Genomic DNA, 16,448 nt, shown 5'->3' on the forward strand with positions numbered 1-16,448 from the left:
TCTGCATCGTTCAACTACGTTTGACTCCTGCCCACGGTAGCACTTTCCACCGTCCACTTGGGTGATCCCTACATGCGAGCTGGCCATTCCAACACACGGTCCCACCGAATCTTTGGGTGGTGCAGGTGCGGATGGTGGTGGGTAGGTGGGGGGGATGGGGGGGGGGGGGTGGGGTGGAGGGATGGGAGTGGCACACAGAGGGGTGATCGTTGGCTTAACTGCGGGGTCCCTGGGCTAAACCCACCCCTAAAATCCACCCACCCCCCTCCCACCTCCTCCCACCCCTATGCAGCCAGCCCAGATAAGCCCATCCCATCCCTCACAACCTTCTGACAGAGCGCCGAGGCAGGTTATAACATTGTGAACAGGAGTTTAATGTGAACAAGTGAACATATTTAAACAGTTTTGTGCCCTAGCCCCTCCCACTATACTGTGTGCTGCACCCGTGCCAACTTACTTGGTGTCTACATTTCTGCCCTTATGGGCCCTAACGTTACACCTAGGTGGATCCCAGGTGGTACATCAGGAGTGAAGGCAGCGTACTGCGATTACCGCTCTGTGATGTGGGCCCCCTTTGGCAACCATCTTCTTGGGCGACCGTGCCTGGATGGGCCCGGCTGCTGCTCGGGTGTCCCAGGTGGTGTGGTGCTGCACTGTTCTGCCTGCTGCCCACCAGCTGCCCCAGGGACAGGAGGGGGGGGGGGGGGAGGAGTCCGTGGCATTGTGCTGTTCCAGCATCTCCCTTGCGGGAGTCACGGGCATGGGCCTCATCACCTCCTCCTCCATCGGGGTGCCCGATGACGTCCAAGCTACTCCATGGGATGGGGGTGTGAGCGGAGCTAACCCCTGAGCTCCCCCGCTGTGTAACTCTGCCAGCCCTGGAGACCCACGCCCGCCCCGACCATGTCTCGATGCTCGCTGCCATGGAGTACAGGGAGTGGACCACCTCCCTCTGGGAGTGCGCCACATCACGCTGCAACTCTGCCACCACCATCTGAGTCTGTGCTACACAAGCCAGTGACCGTGCCACCTCCCTCTGGATCAGTGCCACATCGGTCAGTACCCAGGCAATGCCGCTGACTCCCTCAGCCATGACCCGCTGTGACTGGACCACGCCAATGTGATTCTGCAAGACACATGACAAGACGCAAGATTGGACCATGGGGTGGGGTGGCGGGTGGTGGTGGTGGTGACTGTGCGGGCTGGGCATGGTGGTGTGGGGGTGGTGGATGTAGGGGTGGGGGTGGTGACACATGTGCCATGGGGAACTGCAACTCAGCGGGGTCTCACTTGCTCACCTGATGCCGACCTCCGCCTCGGTGACCGCCCTCTCCCCGGGCTCACCAATCAGGTCCAGTGCCCGCTGCTCAGCTGCAGTGAGGGGCTGCAGATCCGGCGGTCCCCCTTCTCTATCCCACAGCGGTTGTGGGACAACTTCTCCTGGGGGGCGGGAGATAGAAATCGCACAGTGCTAGGCAGTCGGACGCATACAGTAGCTGGTGGCCTTCGTGGCCAGGGCAGCCGAACATGGCAGCCAGAATGGATGCTGACAGGTGGTGCAGGGTGGGGGTTTGGTCGCCCAGTTGGTGGTGGGGGGAGGGGGGGTGGGGAGAAGTGAGGTTACGGGTGTGTGAGTTGGGGGTTATTGCCTGGGGCGCAGTGCTACTTATTCACCCTGGCCACCCTGAGGAGGTCGTGCAGTTTCTTTTACTGCTGGTCAGTCCTGGCGGTGTTGCCCACAGCACTCACAACCTCCCCCACCTGTGCCCAGGCCTGGTGCATGGCGGTGGGTGGCAACCTCCTCCACGGCGTCCAACAGAGTCTCGAGTTCAACGTCTGGAACATCGGTGCCGCTCTCCTTGCTGCCATCTTGTTGGCTGGGATTTGTGTGTATGGGGGCGGCTTATATGCGGCTGCAGTTTGACAGCCTATCGAGTGATAATCCTGACTCTGGCAAATCAGACACCATTTTTGATTGGAATCGGTCATGTTCCATGTGGCTCTTGTGCTAGCCCCTTAATGGTTCATGAATTGCTCTGGGAACAAGGCCAATTTTGCTGTCGTAGAACACCCCCGATTCAGTCCCAGTGTCAACACTTAGTTTCTGAAACGGAGAGTTTTGTGACTATATTTTTTATCTCAATGTAGTTTTTAAAATTTAGTACCCTGTATAGAAGATCAAGCAGATTTATTGAAGCAATAACACTTTCATCATTGAGCCTAAAATAAACGATTAGAGAAAGAAGCGTATCATTTCGCACTTCTTTCTCCTGAGAATAGTTAGAAGCAGATTATTATAATACAACTCTTACCCTTCATCACATATGTATTCAATGCGTGCTCCAAACACCAGGTCATCACCTCTTATGAGCTGAAATGTTGCATGTAGAATATCTCCAGGACTTCCGCAAGGCTTTACTGATATTGAGATTGGATTAAAATCGTATTGAAAATTAATTGATGGTGTTATGATCCTAGTTACAATTCAGATCCCAGAGTGAAACCTGAGTTAATAGTCACTAACTTTTTTTTTAGAAACTGTGATGGTAAGTTACTGAACAAATTCACAGGAGTCTGCTGATGAACTGTTAATACAAATAATGAAACATTTATTAAAACCAGAAAAGTGAACTATATTAAACCAGATAAAAAGTTTGGAAAGATCACAATAAAAACGCAAGATGATGATTTGAATTCCCATTATTCCTTTACACTAGCAATACCTTTACAGCTAAATAAACAAGTGAAGAGTTACCACTCGTTTGACACACCAGCTTCTCGCTTGGGACTGGCACATGTGCAAATTGTTTTCTTCTGGTAAATTCCTGAGTATTCATTTGATGCTTCTCCACCAAATCGTATTTCGCTCTGAGGCACCCAAACACCACACTCGAAACTTACTGTTTCTTCAACTGCAGAACAAACAAGTGAGTTCCCTAAACTCAATCTTCCAATGGTCCCTCTGCTAAACTGGTGACTTTATTGAGTATAAGAATTAGTCAGTTAACTACTGTCCCAATAACCTTGTAGCTTTTCTTAACGATAGCTTAAAATCACCATTTTCTCTCTCTGACACACACTGAACAATAAATGACAGGCGACAAAGCAGATTCCATGGATTTCTCAACAACCCACCCAAACGTTGTCACATTGTGAGTCAACAATCTCACTGAAACTTTGTCTTTCCCAGGACGGTTTCCAATTTCCATATTTGAAGATATTGCCTTGGAACACCTTCCAATCCAAAAGCCATCCCAACCTGGGTGGCTTCACCAATGGCCCACCAAACAGGATGCCAATCTTGCCGTTTGAGATTCTTTCCCCTGGATTTTTGAGTACGTTCGAGGGTTACTTTCCAAAAACGCTGTCAGATATTTGGCCATGCAAAGCAGAACACCTCTGCTTCAAAGGGGTACCTTTGCCCCAACAGCCCTCAGCACAGAGTCACGAATATTTGGTTGTCTTCTCAGATCTCCAGGGCTTCTCTCCAGCCACTTCATTTCAAGTCTGCCTACTGCAGCTCTTCCTTTAACTAAGAACCTATTTCTCTCCTCGTTTATTTTGGTTTAACTTAATGGGACCAGTTCCTGATGCTTGAATTTTCCCATGCATGGTTTTCCCATCTCTTACCTCCCCCAGTCCCCCTCCAGTGTCCTGTTTCCTGGGTCACCTACTTGATGTGTTCCAGTTCAGGTCAGCTGACCTTTTGCGCTGTTTACTTTTCCTTGCTTATGTGCGGTTGGGCAGGACTGGTATCTAGCCGAAGAAGGTCAAATAAATGAAATGCGTATGTGGGGCTACTTCCTGGCTGGCGCATCCTCAAGAGGCCCAAGGCTCATCAGGGAGTTCCCAACTTCAGATTCAGCTAGGTATTCAAGCGTCATCACAATAGTTTGACCAATAAAGAATAATTAGCCATTTTTGATTGGAATCGGTCATGTTCCATGTGAACCTGATGCTTATTGACTAATATCAAGAATGATTGGTTACCAAAATATAATATTTTACCATTGCAGTGAATTCTACTTTCCAACTTTTATTAACTATAAGTTCACCAAACAGATTTTGGTGGTTTGTAACCTTTATGGTATATCAGCATGATTTATTCACATCTATTAAATATGTCTATATGTTAATAATCACATTTGTTTGAATATCTTTACAGACTTATTACAGATTTGCGAAGGCAACCACTGAATCCTTTCCTTTAGGCCTGCCAGCTATTGTACATGTAATGTATGCTGGCTGTCTATATCTTACTAGATAAATGTGACAAAGATCAGAGGGGTTAATTTAGATAACCCCCAGCACTGCATGCACGGATTACATAGAACATAGAAAATACAGCACAGAACAGGCCCTTCGGCCCACGATGTTGTGCCGAACCTTTGTCCTAGATTAATCATACATAATCATTGAATTTACAGTGCAGAAGGAGGCAATTCAGCCCTTTGCGTCTGCACCGGCTCTTGGAAAGAGCACCCTACCCAAACACAACACCTCCACCTAACACCAAGGGCAATTTTGGACATTAAGGGCAATTTATCATTGGCCAATTCACCTAACCTGCACATCTTTGGACTGTGGGAGGAAACCCACAGTCCAAAGATGTGCAGGTTAGGTGAATTGGCCAATGATAAATTGCCCTTAATGTCCAAAATTGCCCTTTCGTGTTGGGTGGAGGTGTTGAGTTTGGGTAGGGTGCTCTTTCCAAGAGCCGGTGCAGACTCAAAGGGCCGAATGGCCTCCTTCTGCGCTGTAAATTCAATGATAATCTATGATTAATCTAGGACAAAGGTTCGGCACAACATCGTGGGCCGAAGGGCCTGTTCTGTGCTGTATTTTCTATGTTGCCTGATTAACCCACTACAATGGAGACAGCATGACAAATGTGTGCAGACAGCAGCTTCCCCTCCCACCCCCTCACGCACTGTTCACTGTCTACACGCATTGGCAGAGAGTTCAATATTCTGAGTTCCTAGCACGGCTGCACCTCTCATGTCCTATGGAAGATTGTAAAATGGCTGAACTGTTAGAAAATGTGCACCAAGGTTTTCTGAAGCTGAATGTCTTAGTGGATGGTATAGAATGTTCTGAGAGAGGGGCAGGTGGCCCTCCAGGCACATGTTTCAGAAGGCAGCGAGAAGAAATAGATGTCAATGTCAGAATTATAGCTCCATGAACCTAGATGCAGTGCAGGACGAAGTTGTAATGATTTTGCATGAATTGTTAAGTTCAGTGAGTTCATCATATCCTTCCAGCTCCACCACTTGTCTCATCCACTGATAAATTCATTGTACCCTCATGAGCCACCCACCAACATTCTCTATTAATTAGGATTCAACTCGAGCATTAATTTTACTTTAGCTCATCCATACACACCTTAGCTTTGTTGCAGTCCTACACCCACAGATTGCACATGCTGCCAACTATTCAACAATGATAGCCACATTAGCTAAACGACACACACTGATGTACTTCCTTCTCTTGCAGAGGAAGACAGCACACAACAGGAGGCACCACTTCTTACTTTCTTGTTTCCCCTCACCATAACCCAATGTTTGGCCTTTTTTAACCGGCTCAGTTAATGAAGGAAGGGGAAAATGAAACTGAAAATATAGAAACACTGTCACTCAATCACACACCAACAGCTCCAGTATTGATACTGCACTTATTTTTGAGGATAGAATAGAGGAAAGGATCTACATAGGGGAAGAATCTGCATATGGTGAGACACTGGACCTGAGTGCACTGCAGATAGGGGAGGGGGAAACTGATATTGCAGATTCCCTCACCATAGGGTAAGGTCACAGACTAGTTCTGCTGCAAAGGTCTCCTGAGGGCTTTGATTAACTAGGCTACAGACGACCGTCGAATGCATAGACCCAATTGCTTGGCGTACTGGAAACAGGACCAGAATGCCTATGCTCCATGTCCAGGAGCATGAAGGAGTTCAGCGCTAACTTTCTCAAGGCCATCCTTTTTCAATATGGAATGAGTGGTGACCTCCATCTATACATCTATGGAACTGACCATGGTACACTGTCTGATGTTTCAGTCTCCATGTAAAACAATGAACTCTCTGACGGCTGCAGTGGAAGCTGCCAACATAGATACTAGTTTTCAAAAGGGGTATCCAAGGCAGCAGTGCAGTCCATCAATCTGTTGCCCAACAAATACTGAGGCACAGCGCTGCAGGAGAATGGCAGTAGCTCCAAGGCAAACAAATCAGCTCTTCTCTTTCAGGATGCATGTCAGCCAACCAGCCCAACCTGCTGCAGCCATATGGTGCAATCTGAAGCTAGGCCTTCTAGGCCCCCCCGAGTTATTCAAGGTGCTCCTCCAAGACAACTTGCAGTCTTTTCAACTGAGGTTACTGCCAGTAATGCTATAGCAGTAGGTATGAGCATAGGAATATAGAAAGAGTTGCTGGGTTGTTTCCCCTGCAATTTGAGGAAAAGTTATTTCACAGGATGTGGGTGTCGCCGATTAGGCCAGTATTTGTTGCCCATCTCTAATTGTCCTTGAGAAGGTGGTGATGTGCTGCCTTCTTGAACCGCTGCAGTCCATGCGTTATGGTGTCACAGAATCCCTGCAGTGTAGAAGGAGACCATTTGGCCCATCGAATCTGCACCGACCCTCTGAAAGAGCACCCTACCTACACCCACACCCCCACCCTATCCCCATAACCGAGTAACCCCACCTATCCTTTTGGAGACTAAGGTGCAATTTAGCATGGCCAATCCACCTAACCTGCACATCTTTGGACTGTGGGAGGAAACCGGAGCACCTGGAGGAAATCCACGGAGACACGGGGAGAAAGTATAAACTCCACACAGACACTCACCCAAGGCTGGATTGGAACCAGGTCCCTGGTGCTGTGAGGCAGCAGAGCTAACCACTGTGCCACTGAGCTGCCCAAATAGATAGTATATAGATCCACAGTGCTGTTGGGGAGGGAGTTCAAGGATTTTGTCCCAGTGACAGGGAAGGACACAGTTGTTTTGTTCTGTGTTATGGCCGTGGTAATGATCAACACAGAACATCCAGTTCTTTGACTAGTAAGTTAATTTATTAACAAGATGAACACGTTGAAAGTTAGCTAAGGAGCTATAATACAAACGGTAACTAATTATTGAATTCAGTGAATTCTCCTGGGGCTACTTCTAGTGTGACTGCCCTTTAGTACGACTTTCTACCAACTACTCGATGTCCAGAGTCACATGGTAGATCTCATCCACACCTACTGGTTGGAGGTCGTATCGATACCCAGATACATTGATGGATAACTATATACACAACTGGGCACAGGCATACCTCCACATCCCCCTTCCTTTGTTAACATCTGCAAATGTAACTGTGTTTTACAAAACATGATCTGCACACTAATTTTAAACAGGTCACACAGACAAATGTAACTGCGCTTTACAAAACATGATATGCCTCATATTTTTAAACACGTTTCTTGTGCAGTTTATTACACGTTCAAAACGACATCATCCCATTGGTCTCCTGAACCTTAACCGGATACTCAATCTTGCTTCAACTTACGGAAGACCGGTTTTCTGGTTGGTCTTTTTTGAATCACCAACTTTTTCAATCTTTTGAAGCAATGCTTCCTATTCCATCTCCATGTGTTTTCTTGCATATCAGCCTTATTGCTGATGCTTGTGTCTTCACTGTTGCGGGTGCTACCCAGTCGACCAACTGTGACGTCAACCCTTCTTCTTTTCCCCTTCCTTCTCATTTCAATAAGCCGCTCTTTGCATCACCTTTTCCGCTTGGCTTTGGTGGCTTTATCCTTGCCACTGGTCTCGGCCAAGGGACTAGTTGCTTCTGGTGCTTTTGCCGTAGTAACTGCTTTTGGATAATCTGTTGTGCAAGCTGATTCTGGAGCCTTTGCTGGATTGAGGAGTTTTGGTTGATCCACAGTGCTTGTGCTCGACCGCTGAACTGCATGCCCATCAACTGGTGATGCATCCAGTGTCAGTATACTTTTGGATGCTTTCGCAGTTGCAGGCAAGTTTGTGACTTCAGGAATGTTCAGCAGACCCTCGCATTCCGGTATCTTAGCTGGATCAGTGTCCTCAACATTGGATGTTGCTTTTTCACTTTGTGTTTTAGCCTCAATTAGTGGCTCATCTTCATTTGATATAAAACAATACACGCTTCGCCCTTCATTGACGAACTGCAAGCAGATGTATCCATCAGTTCTTCCTGCAAGTCTTTTGGTGGAGTGGCCTCGAGTATTGGGGAGTCTGCTGCCATTCTGTGGGCATAGAATGATTCATCGTACTGCTCTGGAGCCAATTTCTCCAAAATTGGGATTATTTCTTCAGTTGGTTGTTCGCAATTGATTTGGTCTCAAGTGATGTATCTGCTGCTGCAATCTCACTTTCAGTCTCTGCACACGCCATCCTAGAGCTTTCACATTTATCGTTGTCCTGCACAGATTGAGTGCGCCTTGTGATCATCTAGTCACGACCGCCAAAGCAACTGAATCACTTTTCATAGTCATTCTCTTCTGGCTCATCATCTGAGTCTTCACATTCCTCATCGTAATCATGGTCATCGTAATTATCATTGTTGTAATCATCATAATCCGCAATGGCTTCTCTTGTAAAGTATGACATTGCACGTGGAATTATGTGTTCACACAAGAAGTGGTCAATGTCAAAGTCAGCAGCGAGTCTTGCTGCAGAACCTTCATCCAACTCTCCATGCTCTGGAACTTCAGGAGGACTGAAGAAATTGAAGAAAGAGTCATTTGGTACAGTTTTCATTACTGTTCTACCAGTGCCCCGGCCCATATGCTTCTGCTTCGTTTTAATGGTTTTCAATGTGATGTTTCGTCCTTTCTTCCAGTTGATCTGGCAGCCTGCGCATCCCGTGATTTCTGGTTCATCAAAGAAAAAAAAGTCTAACTCGTCAGGCTGCGACTCCATCTGGTATGTTTTAGTGACTACCTCATTTGTGAAATACTCATTTGGTTCAAACTTAAACTCCAGAGTAAAGCTCATTGGCTGTCCAGGCTCTGAATATTTTACGTTTACATCTTGTAGATGCCTTAAGATAGGCTCGTCATGCTCCTGTATCATGTCACTGAGCGAATCCACAATTTTGAAGACTGTTAACCAGAATTCTGGAATTCCCTTTGGCTCCTCCATTTCTTCATCTGGTTTATCTTCCTCCACTTTAACTTTCGCTCGTATCTCATCGGATAACTGCGCCATTATATCTCATTGCCAGTTGCAATGATCCTCTGTCGCAGTGCTGTCTGGAATGTATAGCTGCTCAACTGGGTTCAGGGATTCATACGCGTCCGCTTCTATGATGGACTTGCGTTCCGTGTCCACAATGGGAAATGGTATGAAATGACTTCTATTGTGCACCCATGCTTCGAGTTCACATGCTCCCAGCAACACAATTTCATTGGCATTGTAATCTTTCAGGAGTCTTGTTTGATTGCCGAGTTTTGTTTGACTCGCAGCCTGTTCTAATCGAACATACTGAGAAGGTTGACCCTCACTCCCGTGTCAAACTTGCATTTGATCAATGTAACATTCAACATCACTGCAATTGTCCATCGATTATATCAGCATTACCTTCACTATTGCCACAACTGGTCAGTAAGACTTCTTCACTCTGCATATTCTGACTCATTGTGTCCTTAGTTAAAATCAGATCAACAAAAAACAGGACTTCAATGGACATCTCATCAATCATGTTGACTGATCCTGTTTGGTCCACTGCTGGACGTGAAAAGCATTGCTTCGCAAAATGATTTGGAACACACCTCCAAATACTGGACATTGCCGTGGCCCATATCGATTGCCACATCAGTTGCATAAAATGGCGGATCTGGTTGGCCGCTTAAAATGACCGCCCGCACTGAGACCATGTATTTTTATTCAATTGTGTCTCAGTACTGTTGGTGCTGGTGTCTTCTTCCAGATTGGCGGCAAAATGTTTCAGGTTGAGTGTACTAATCTGCTGTGCAGCTAACTCAATGGCATGACAAACCTTGATAGCGTTTTCGAATTGAAGCTCTTCTTCCCTCAATAGCCTCTCATGTACTTCATCATTTGATATCCCGAACACTATCTGATCGCGGATCATCAACGATTTTGAAGTATTAAAATTGCACGACTGCGCCTTCAACCGGAAGTCGGTTAAAAAACTATCAAAAGAGTTGCCTGCCTTCTAGGTACGTGTACGAAATATAAATGTTCAAACGTTTCATTTTTCTTTGGAGAGCAATGCCGATCGAAGTACTTTATTACTTCATCGAAGCTCTTGCTTTCCTCTTCGCTGTCAAAAGCGAAGGTATTGTAAATTTCGATGGTTTGAGGACCTGCTACCATGAGCAGCAACGCAATACGCCTCTCGTCAGGCTGTGCCTGCAGGCCAAGGGCTGCAACATAGAGTCTGAATTGCTGCTTAAAAACACGCCATCTACATTACCGGTGACTTGAAGCTGGTGCGGTGCCTTCAAACGTTCCATCTCTAACTTCACAGTTTTTCTGTGCATTGAGTTCCAGTTGCCCGTAGTTTACCAGATAGACGGAAGAATTTTCCTTTTTCTTTCTTCAGCCTGTTTCAACCAGTCTTCACCGTTGTTATCTTCAATTGTTCTACAGTCTTGGTACCATGTTATGTTCTGTGTTATGGCCGTCGTAATGATCAACACTGAACATCTAGTTCTTTGACCAGTAAGTAATTTAGTGACAAGATGAACACGTGGAAAGATAACTAATGAGCTATCATACAAATGGTAACTAATAATTGAATTCAGTGAACTCTCCTGGAGCGACTTGTAGTGCAACTGTTCTCTAGTACGACTCACTACCAACTGCTGGATGTCTCGAGTCACAGGGTAGATCTCTAGCACCACCTGCTGGTTGGAGGTCGTATCGATAACTATATATATTTACAGATAACTATGTACAAAACTGTGCACAGGCATATCACCACACCAGTGACAGTGAAGGAATTACAATATAGTTCCAAGTCCGTATTCTGTGTGGTTTGAAGGGAAACTTGTGGTGTTCCCATGCATTTGCTGCCTTTGCAATTCTAAACAGTTGAGATTGTGGGTTTGGAAGGTGCTGTCAAAGGAGCCTTGCTGAGTTGCTGCAGTGCATCATGGACATGGTACGCACTCTTACCAATGTGCACCAGTGGCGGATGGGGTGAATGTTTCAGGAGGTGTATGGGGTGCTGTTCAAGTGAGCTACTTTGTCCTAGATGGCATTGAGCCTCTTGTATGTTGTTGGAATTGCACACATCCAGTTTGCTCCATTGTAGAAAAATCTCCATTGCCCCAAGTACTAGATCTGAATACGCAGCAGCAACCGTGCACACAGCCAGTGTTTCAAGGATGCATATTGGACAGAACTGAAAGTTTACCCTGTGCCATGCATTCCTATTGTGATTAAAGGACTTGGTGTACATGTCTATTTTAAATAATTTCATGTTTGTTACATCTTTTGACATTTCTAAAAGGTTCCTATTTAGTTGTCTGCCTATTTCATCAGTAGGTTTCTGGAATCACACAAAAGCACCAATCTTTACTTTCAAAATGTGATAACCTTCTTCAACAAAGCTCATTTTAAATGATCAACTATTAAATGATAATCTGGTATTAAAGGGTTTTCTTTCACTTGAAATAATGGGTGAAGAATAATTAATCCATAAAAAGGAGTGCTGTAGATACACTTACGTTGGCAATCAAATCTTCTGTTTGTATTTTTCCAACTTCCATCATCGCACATGTATCGTAAGCGACCCACATATCCTATTAAGCAGTTATAATTCAGTGTAGTTCCATGAGGATAAAACCCATTCTCTGATGTTACAGCGGCTTGAGCATTAGTAAAAACTGGAGGATTCCTGCAATCTGCAGTAAGAAATAACAAGTTCAATATTATTATTGGTTGTCTAAAAACTGGTATAGACTGGACTATTTAATAGTAATGTATCATATATTCAGGTGTATAAATTAAACAAGTGGATAAAATGACCTAATTTATTATTTATTAAAGCATGTGTTTACATATACTTGGTGAGTTGTCAATCTGATTTTTTAACCTCAACAATGGATATTTGAAAATTTAGAACTGGATGCAAGGGATTAAGTCTGTGTTGCAAAGATGCGCAAGAATTTAAGCCATGCCCACATAGAGCAGACCCCGCATAGTGAAGGACATAAATGGCAACCCACATGAGCGGTTCACTTTTATACCCAGTGTATAAATTGACCCCGATTTTTGGAGGGGTTTTTCAAGTTTTCAAAGGTTGGGTTACATGCCGACATCAATGGTCTTTCTTTCAAACTGACAACATCACAGATTCATGAGAGGATAGTGCCGTGGATTTTAATCTTACATGTCTGCCAAAACTGCCCGAAGTAAGGTATCTGACTGTGATGAAGCACGTGTTAATCAAACTGCTGAGTTTTATTTGTCCATTACTGCTGCACTTAAGCTCTGCAAACTGTGTCTGCAAACCTGAGTCTAAGGTTGCATATCTGTGTAATCATTTTGAATCTTAGGTGGGATATTCAATGTGGACTACAAAGGTTGTGGCATTTTCCAACGTCCAGCCATCGTTGTTCATGAGGAAACATTCCCTAATTCGTGGAATTGAAGTCTTTTCAATTAATTGATCACAAATTAGTTCATTGGGTAGTGTGCCAAATTTACTTGTAGCAGCCAATTGCTGCAATAATAGAACATATTGATCAAGGGACTTACAATTTCCCTGGCCTGTCAGATGGAATGTATCTTGTTTAATCAACACATTTTCGAGGGGGGCATGGTGGCACAGCAGTTAGCACCGCTGCCTCACGGCGCCGAGGACCCGGGTTCGATCCCGGGTTCGGGTCACTATCCGTATGGAGTTTGCACATTCTCCCCGCATCTGTGTGAGTCTCACCCCCACAACCCAAAAAGAAGTGCAGTGTAGGTGGATTGAACATGCTAAATTGCTCTTTAGTTGGAAAAAGAATTGAGTATTTTTTAAAACAAAGGGTGGAATTCTCCGTCGGCCGATGCCGGAAACACGATTGGGTGTAGAATTATTTTTGACGCCACAATTGTGGCGGCCGACGGTTTCACACTGAATCGCAATTCTCCGGTGCCTCGACAGCGGTGTCAATGCGTTCCACTCTGCATGTACAGTAAACACGTTGGCATACGTGGGCAGCACGGTAGCATTGTGGATAGCACAATTGCTTCACAGCTCCAGGGTCCCAGGTTCGATTCCGGCTTGGGTCATTGTCTGTGCGGAGTCTGCACATCCTCCCCGTGTGTGCGTGGGTTTCCTCCGGGTGCTCCGGTTTCCTCCCACAGCCCAAAGATGTGTAGGTTAGGTGGATTGGCCATGATAAATTGCCCTTAGTGTCCAAAAAATTGCCCTTAGTGTTGCGTGAGGTTATTGGGTTATGGGAATAGGGTGGAGGTGTTGACCTTTGGTAGGGTGCTCTTTCCAAGAGCCGGTGCAGACTCGATGGGCCGAATGGCCTCCTTCTGCACTGTAAATTCTATGATCTATGATCTATGATATCATTAGCGGGCCATGCAGCTGCGCACACCGCTGATTGCCCACTGTGAACTGAGGGCCACAGGTCATTTGGGTGCCCCCAAGCCACCCTCCTAGGTGCCTCTGACCCCAGCCGACCCATCAGTGGGATGGGCGTGCTCCAGCCTAACCAGTACCATCTTGTTGGCTGGACTGCGTGTGTGTGGGGAGTGAAGTGTGTGTATGCGGCTGTAGCTTGTCAGCCTTCTGAGTGTCAATCACAGACCCGGCAGATCCCACACCGTTTCTCATTGGAATCAATTGTGCTCCACATGGCTCCGGAGCCAGCCCCTTGACAGTTGTTGAACTGGACGAGGTGCAGCGCCAGTTTTGCTGTCATAGAAATCTGCAAATCCTGTCCGGTGTCAACACTTAGTCTCAGGAATGGAGAATTCCGCCGTATATGTTTCAATGAGATCATCTCTCATTTTGTAAACTCTAGAGAATACAGACTCAGTCTCTTCGGAAAATCCAGGAATGAGTCTGTCCGCTATTATCTAAATGGCGGGAGATTGCAGAGCAAGGAGATGCAGAGATATCTGGGTGTCTTAGTGCAAAATGGTAGTATGCAGATGTAGCAAGTAATTATGAAAGCTAATAGAATGTTATCTTTTAGTACAAGGGGAACTGAATACAAAAGTAGGGAGGTTATGCTAAGTCATACAGAGCACTAATGAGATGGGTGTGCTGTGTACAATATTGGTCATCATATTTAAAGAAGGATAAAAATATATTGAAGCAGTTCAGAGAAGGTTTACCTGTCTAATAACAGGAATGGGCGGTTGGCTGATGAGGAAACATCGGACAGATTAAGCTTGTATCCTTTGGAGTTCAGAAGAGTAAGCAGCGATTTGATTGAAAGATATAAGATTGATCTTGACAGAGTGGATGTGAAGAGGGTGTTTCATCTTTGGGAGAATCTAAAATGAGGAATTACTGCTTCAAAATAATGAGTCTCTCGTTTAGAACGGAGATGAGGCTAAATGTTTTCTCTCAGAGGGTTGTGATCTTTGGAACTCTCTTCCTGAGAAGGCAGTGGAAGCTGAGTTTTTGAATATTTTCAAGGCAGAGGTGAATAGATTTTTGGTAAGCAAGTGAGTAATAGGTTATCGGGGGTAGGCGGGATGCAGATTTCTGGTTACTGTCATATTAGCCATCATCTTTCTAAATGGCAAAGCAGGATTGAGGGACTGAATGACCTATTCCTTTGTCTGCATGTTTGTTTGTATGTACTGCTATCCATGCCCCGAAGTATATAACTGCCAGACTGAGCTGCATCAGTGGGGTGAGAATCAATGACTGAAAAAAATGACCTGACCTTGTCCTAAATCAGTCGCAGAGGCATTATTTCAAGATGGCGCCAGAGTGTGGCGACTCTCTGCGAGTTCTCTCCCACAGATTCTCTTCCTACATCTCTTGTAACCGTACTAACCTTTTAAAACTATCATATGTTCTATGTTTCTTATATATGGAACAATCTGCCTGGACTGTACACAGTACAATACTTTTCACTGTCCCTCTGTACAACGTGACAAGAAATCTAAATCAAATCAGTTCATGGCACATTGACAGAAGTGATTGCTGCACCGATCTTGTGTAGACCCTGCTCAATATCTTGACCCTGTTTGAATGCTACCCCATACACCACCGGCACAATATGATTGCTGTGTGCACTGCAGCACCTTATCAAAATTTCTTCTACAGCATTTCCATTGCTTAGAAGGACAAGGGTACATGCACATGGGAACACCATCACCTGTATGCTTGCAAGTCAGACATCACCCTGACTTAAAATACATATTGTTGTGCTTTCATCATCAGTGGGTCAAAATACTGAAATTCCCTGCCTAACAACACAGATTATGTCCATCACATGGACTGTAGTGATTCTATTAAATGGTAGAGCCGGCTCGAGGGGCCGAATGGCCTACTCTTGCTCTGTTTGTATGGTCTTCAGGTAGGGAGGCAAAACTGTACACTATACTCCTGTTATGGGTCAGGGTTTAGAGAACCCCAAAGTGTATCATGGAGTTCACCTGACTCACAACTTTTACTAGATTGTGGTATGGGGAGCACATGGCCCACTCTACAGGTGTAGCACAGCAGAAATGGAAAAGCATTTTTTAAAGCAAAACAATGTTTATTCCATGAACTCAAGTTAACCTTTTTAAAACATTGGTAAATTGGGAAGTACTAAAATGGCTATACGTGATGTAGATGTGGGAAATGCTGTTCCAATCAAACAGCATCCATTCAGACTTAACCCTTTAAAATTGGCACAGTGAACATCTTAGCAACCATTAATTCAAATACAACCCCCAAAGAATGCAACACTAAGTAATCCTTTAAGCTTTCTTTTAACATCCATAAGACTTAAACAACCTTTTACCAGAAGCACAAGACATCACTTTTCCGTTTTATTTCAACATCGTTTTGTTGTAACTCCGCCAATTTTCCTGAACAAAAAAATATCCGTCTCATCCTCCACCTGTTCTTGTCCTTTTTCAACCATCTGATCAAAAATCGTTTCTGACAATTGCACTTCAACGTCATCTTCACTCTTTGATTTCTCCTCTTGTTTTCACCTGTGACTTTGCGACCTTGTCACTACACAATCTGGAAAAATCCCAGGATATTCGTCCTTCAACACTTCAGTTGTCTGATTTTCCACTGGCTTATCAACCACAGTAGGCATCACTCCCACCTGCGATCCAGCTACATCATTATCCAAGATAAACTGTATTCCTGGACAAGATAGTTTCTCTATTACTCCTACTACCACTTCACCACTCTTCACTGGACTTTCCAACCTTAACTTATACAATGGAACGCTACTCCGCTCACCCTGAATTCCACATATCACCACC

At 45.1% G+C, this 16,448-nt stretch overlaps 1 protein-coding gene and 1 pseudogene across 1 annotated transcript in view; both read right to left on the reverse strand.

Annotated features, from left to right (window-relative positions):
* The window catches only part of LOC140426554 (complement factor H-like), a 254,444-nt gene that overhangs the window by 202,742 nt on the left and 35,254 nt on the right, over positions 1-16,448 (reverse strand). The window contains exons 2-3 of the mRNA XM_072511479.1: positions 11,723-11,899; positions 2,313-2,418 (exon numbers count right to left, since the gene is read on the reverse strand). Coding sequence (XP_072367580.1) covers positions 2,313-2,418; positions 11,723-11,899 — 283 coding nt within the window. The remainder of the gene's footprint in view (positions 1-2,312; positions 2,419-11,722; positions 11,900-16,448) is intronic.
* Positions 8,502-9,233, reverse strand: LOC140427220 (nucleosome assembly protein 1-like 1 pseudogene; annotated as a pseudogene).

This window comes from Scyliorhinus torazame, chromosome 7, assembly GCF_047496885.1.
Source record: "Scyliorhinus torazame isolate Kashiwa2021f chromosome 7, sScyTor2.1, whole genome shotgun sequence".
Lineage (NCBI taxonomy): Eukaryota > Metazoa > Chordata > Chondrichthyes > Carcharhiniformes > Scyliorhinidae > Scyliorhinus > Scyliorhinus torazame.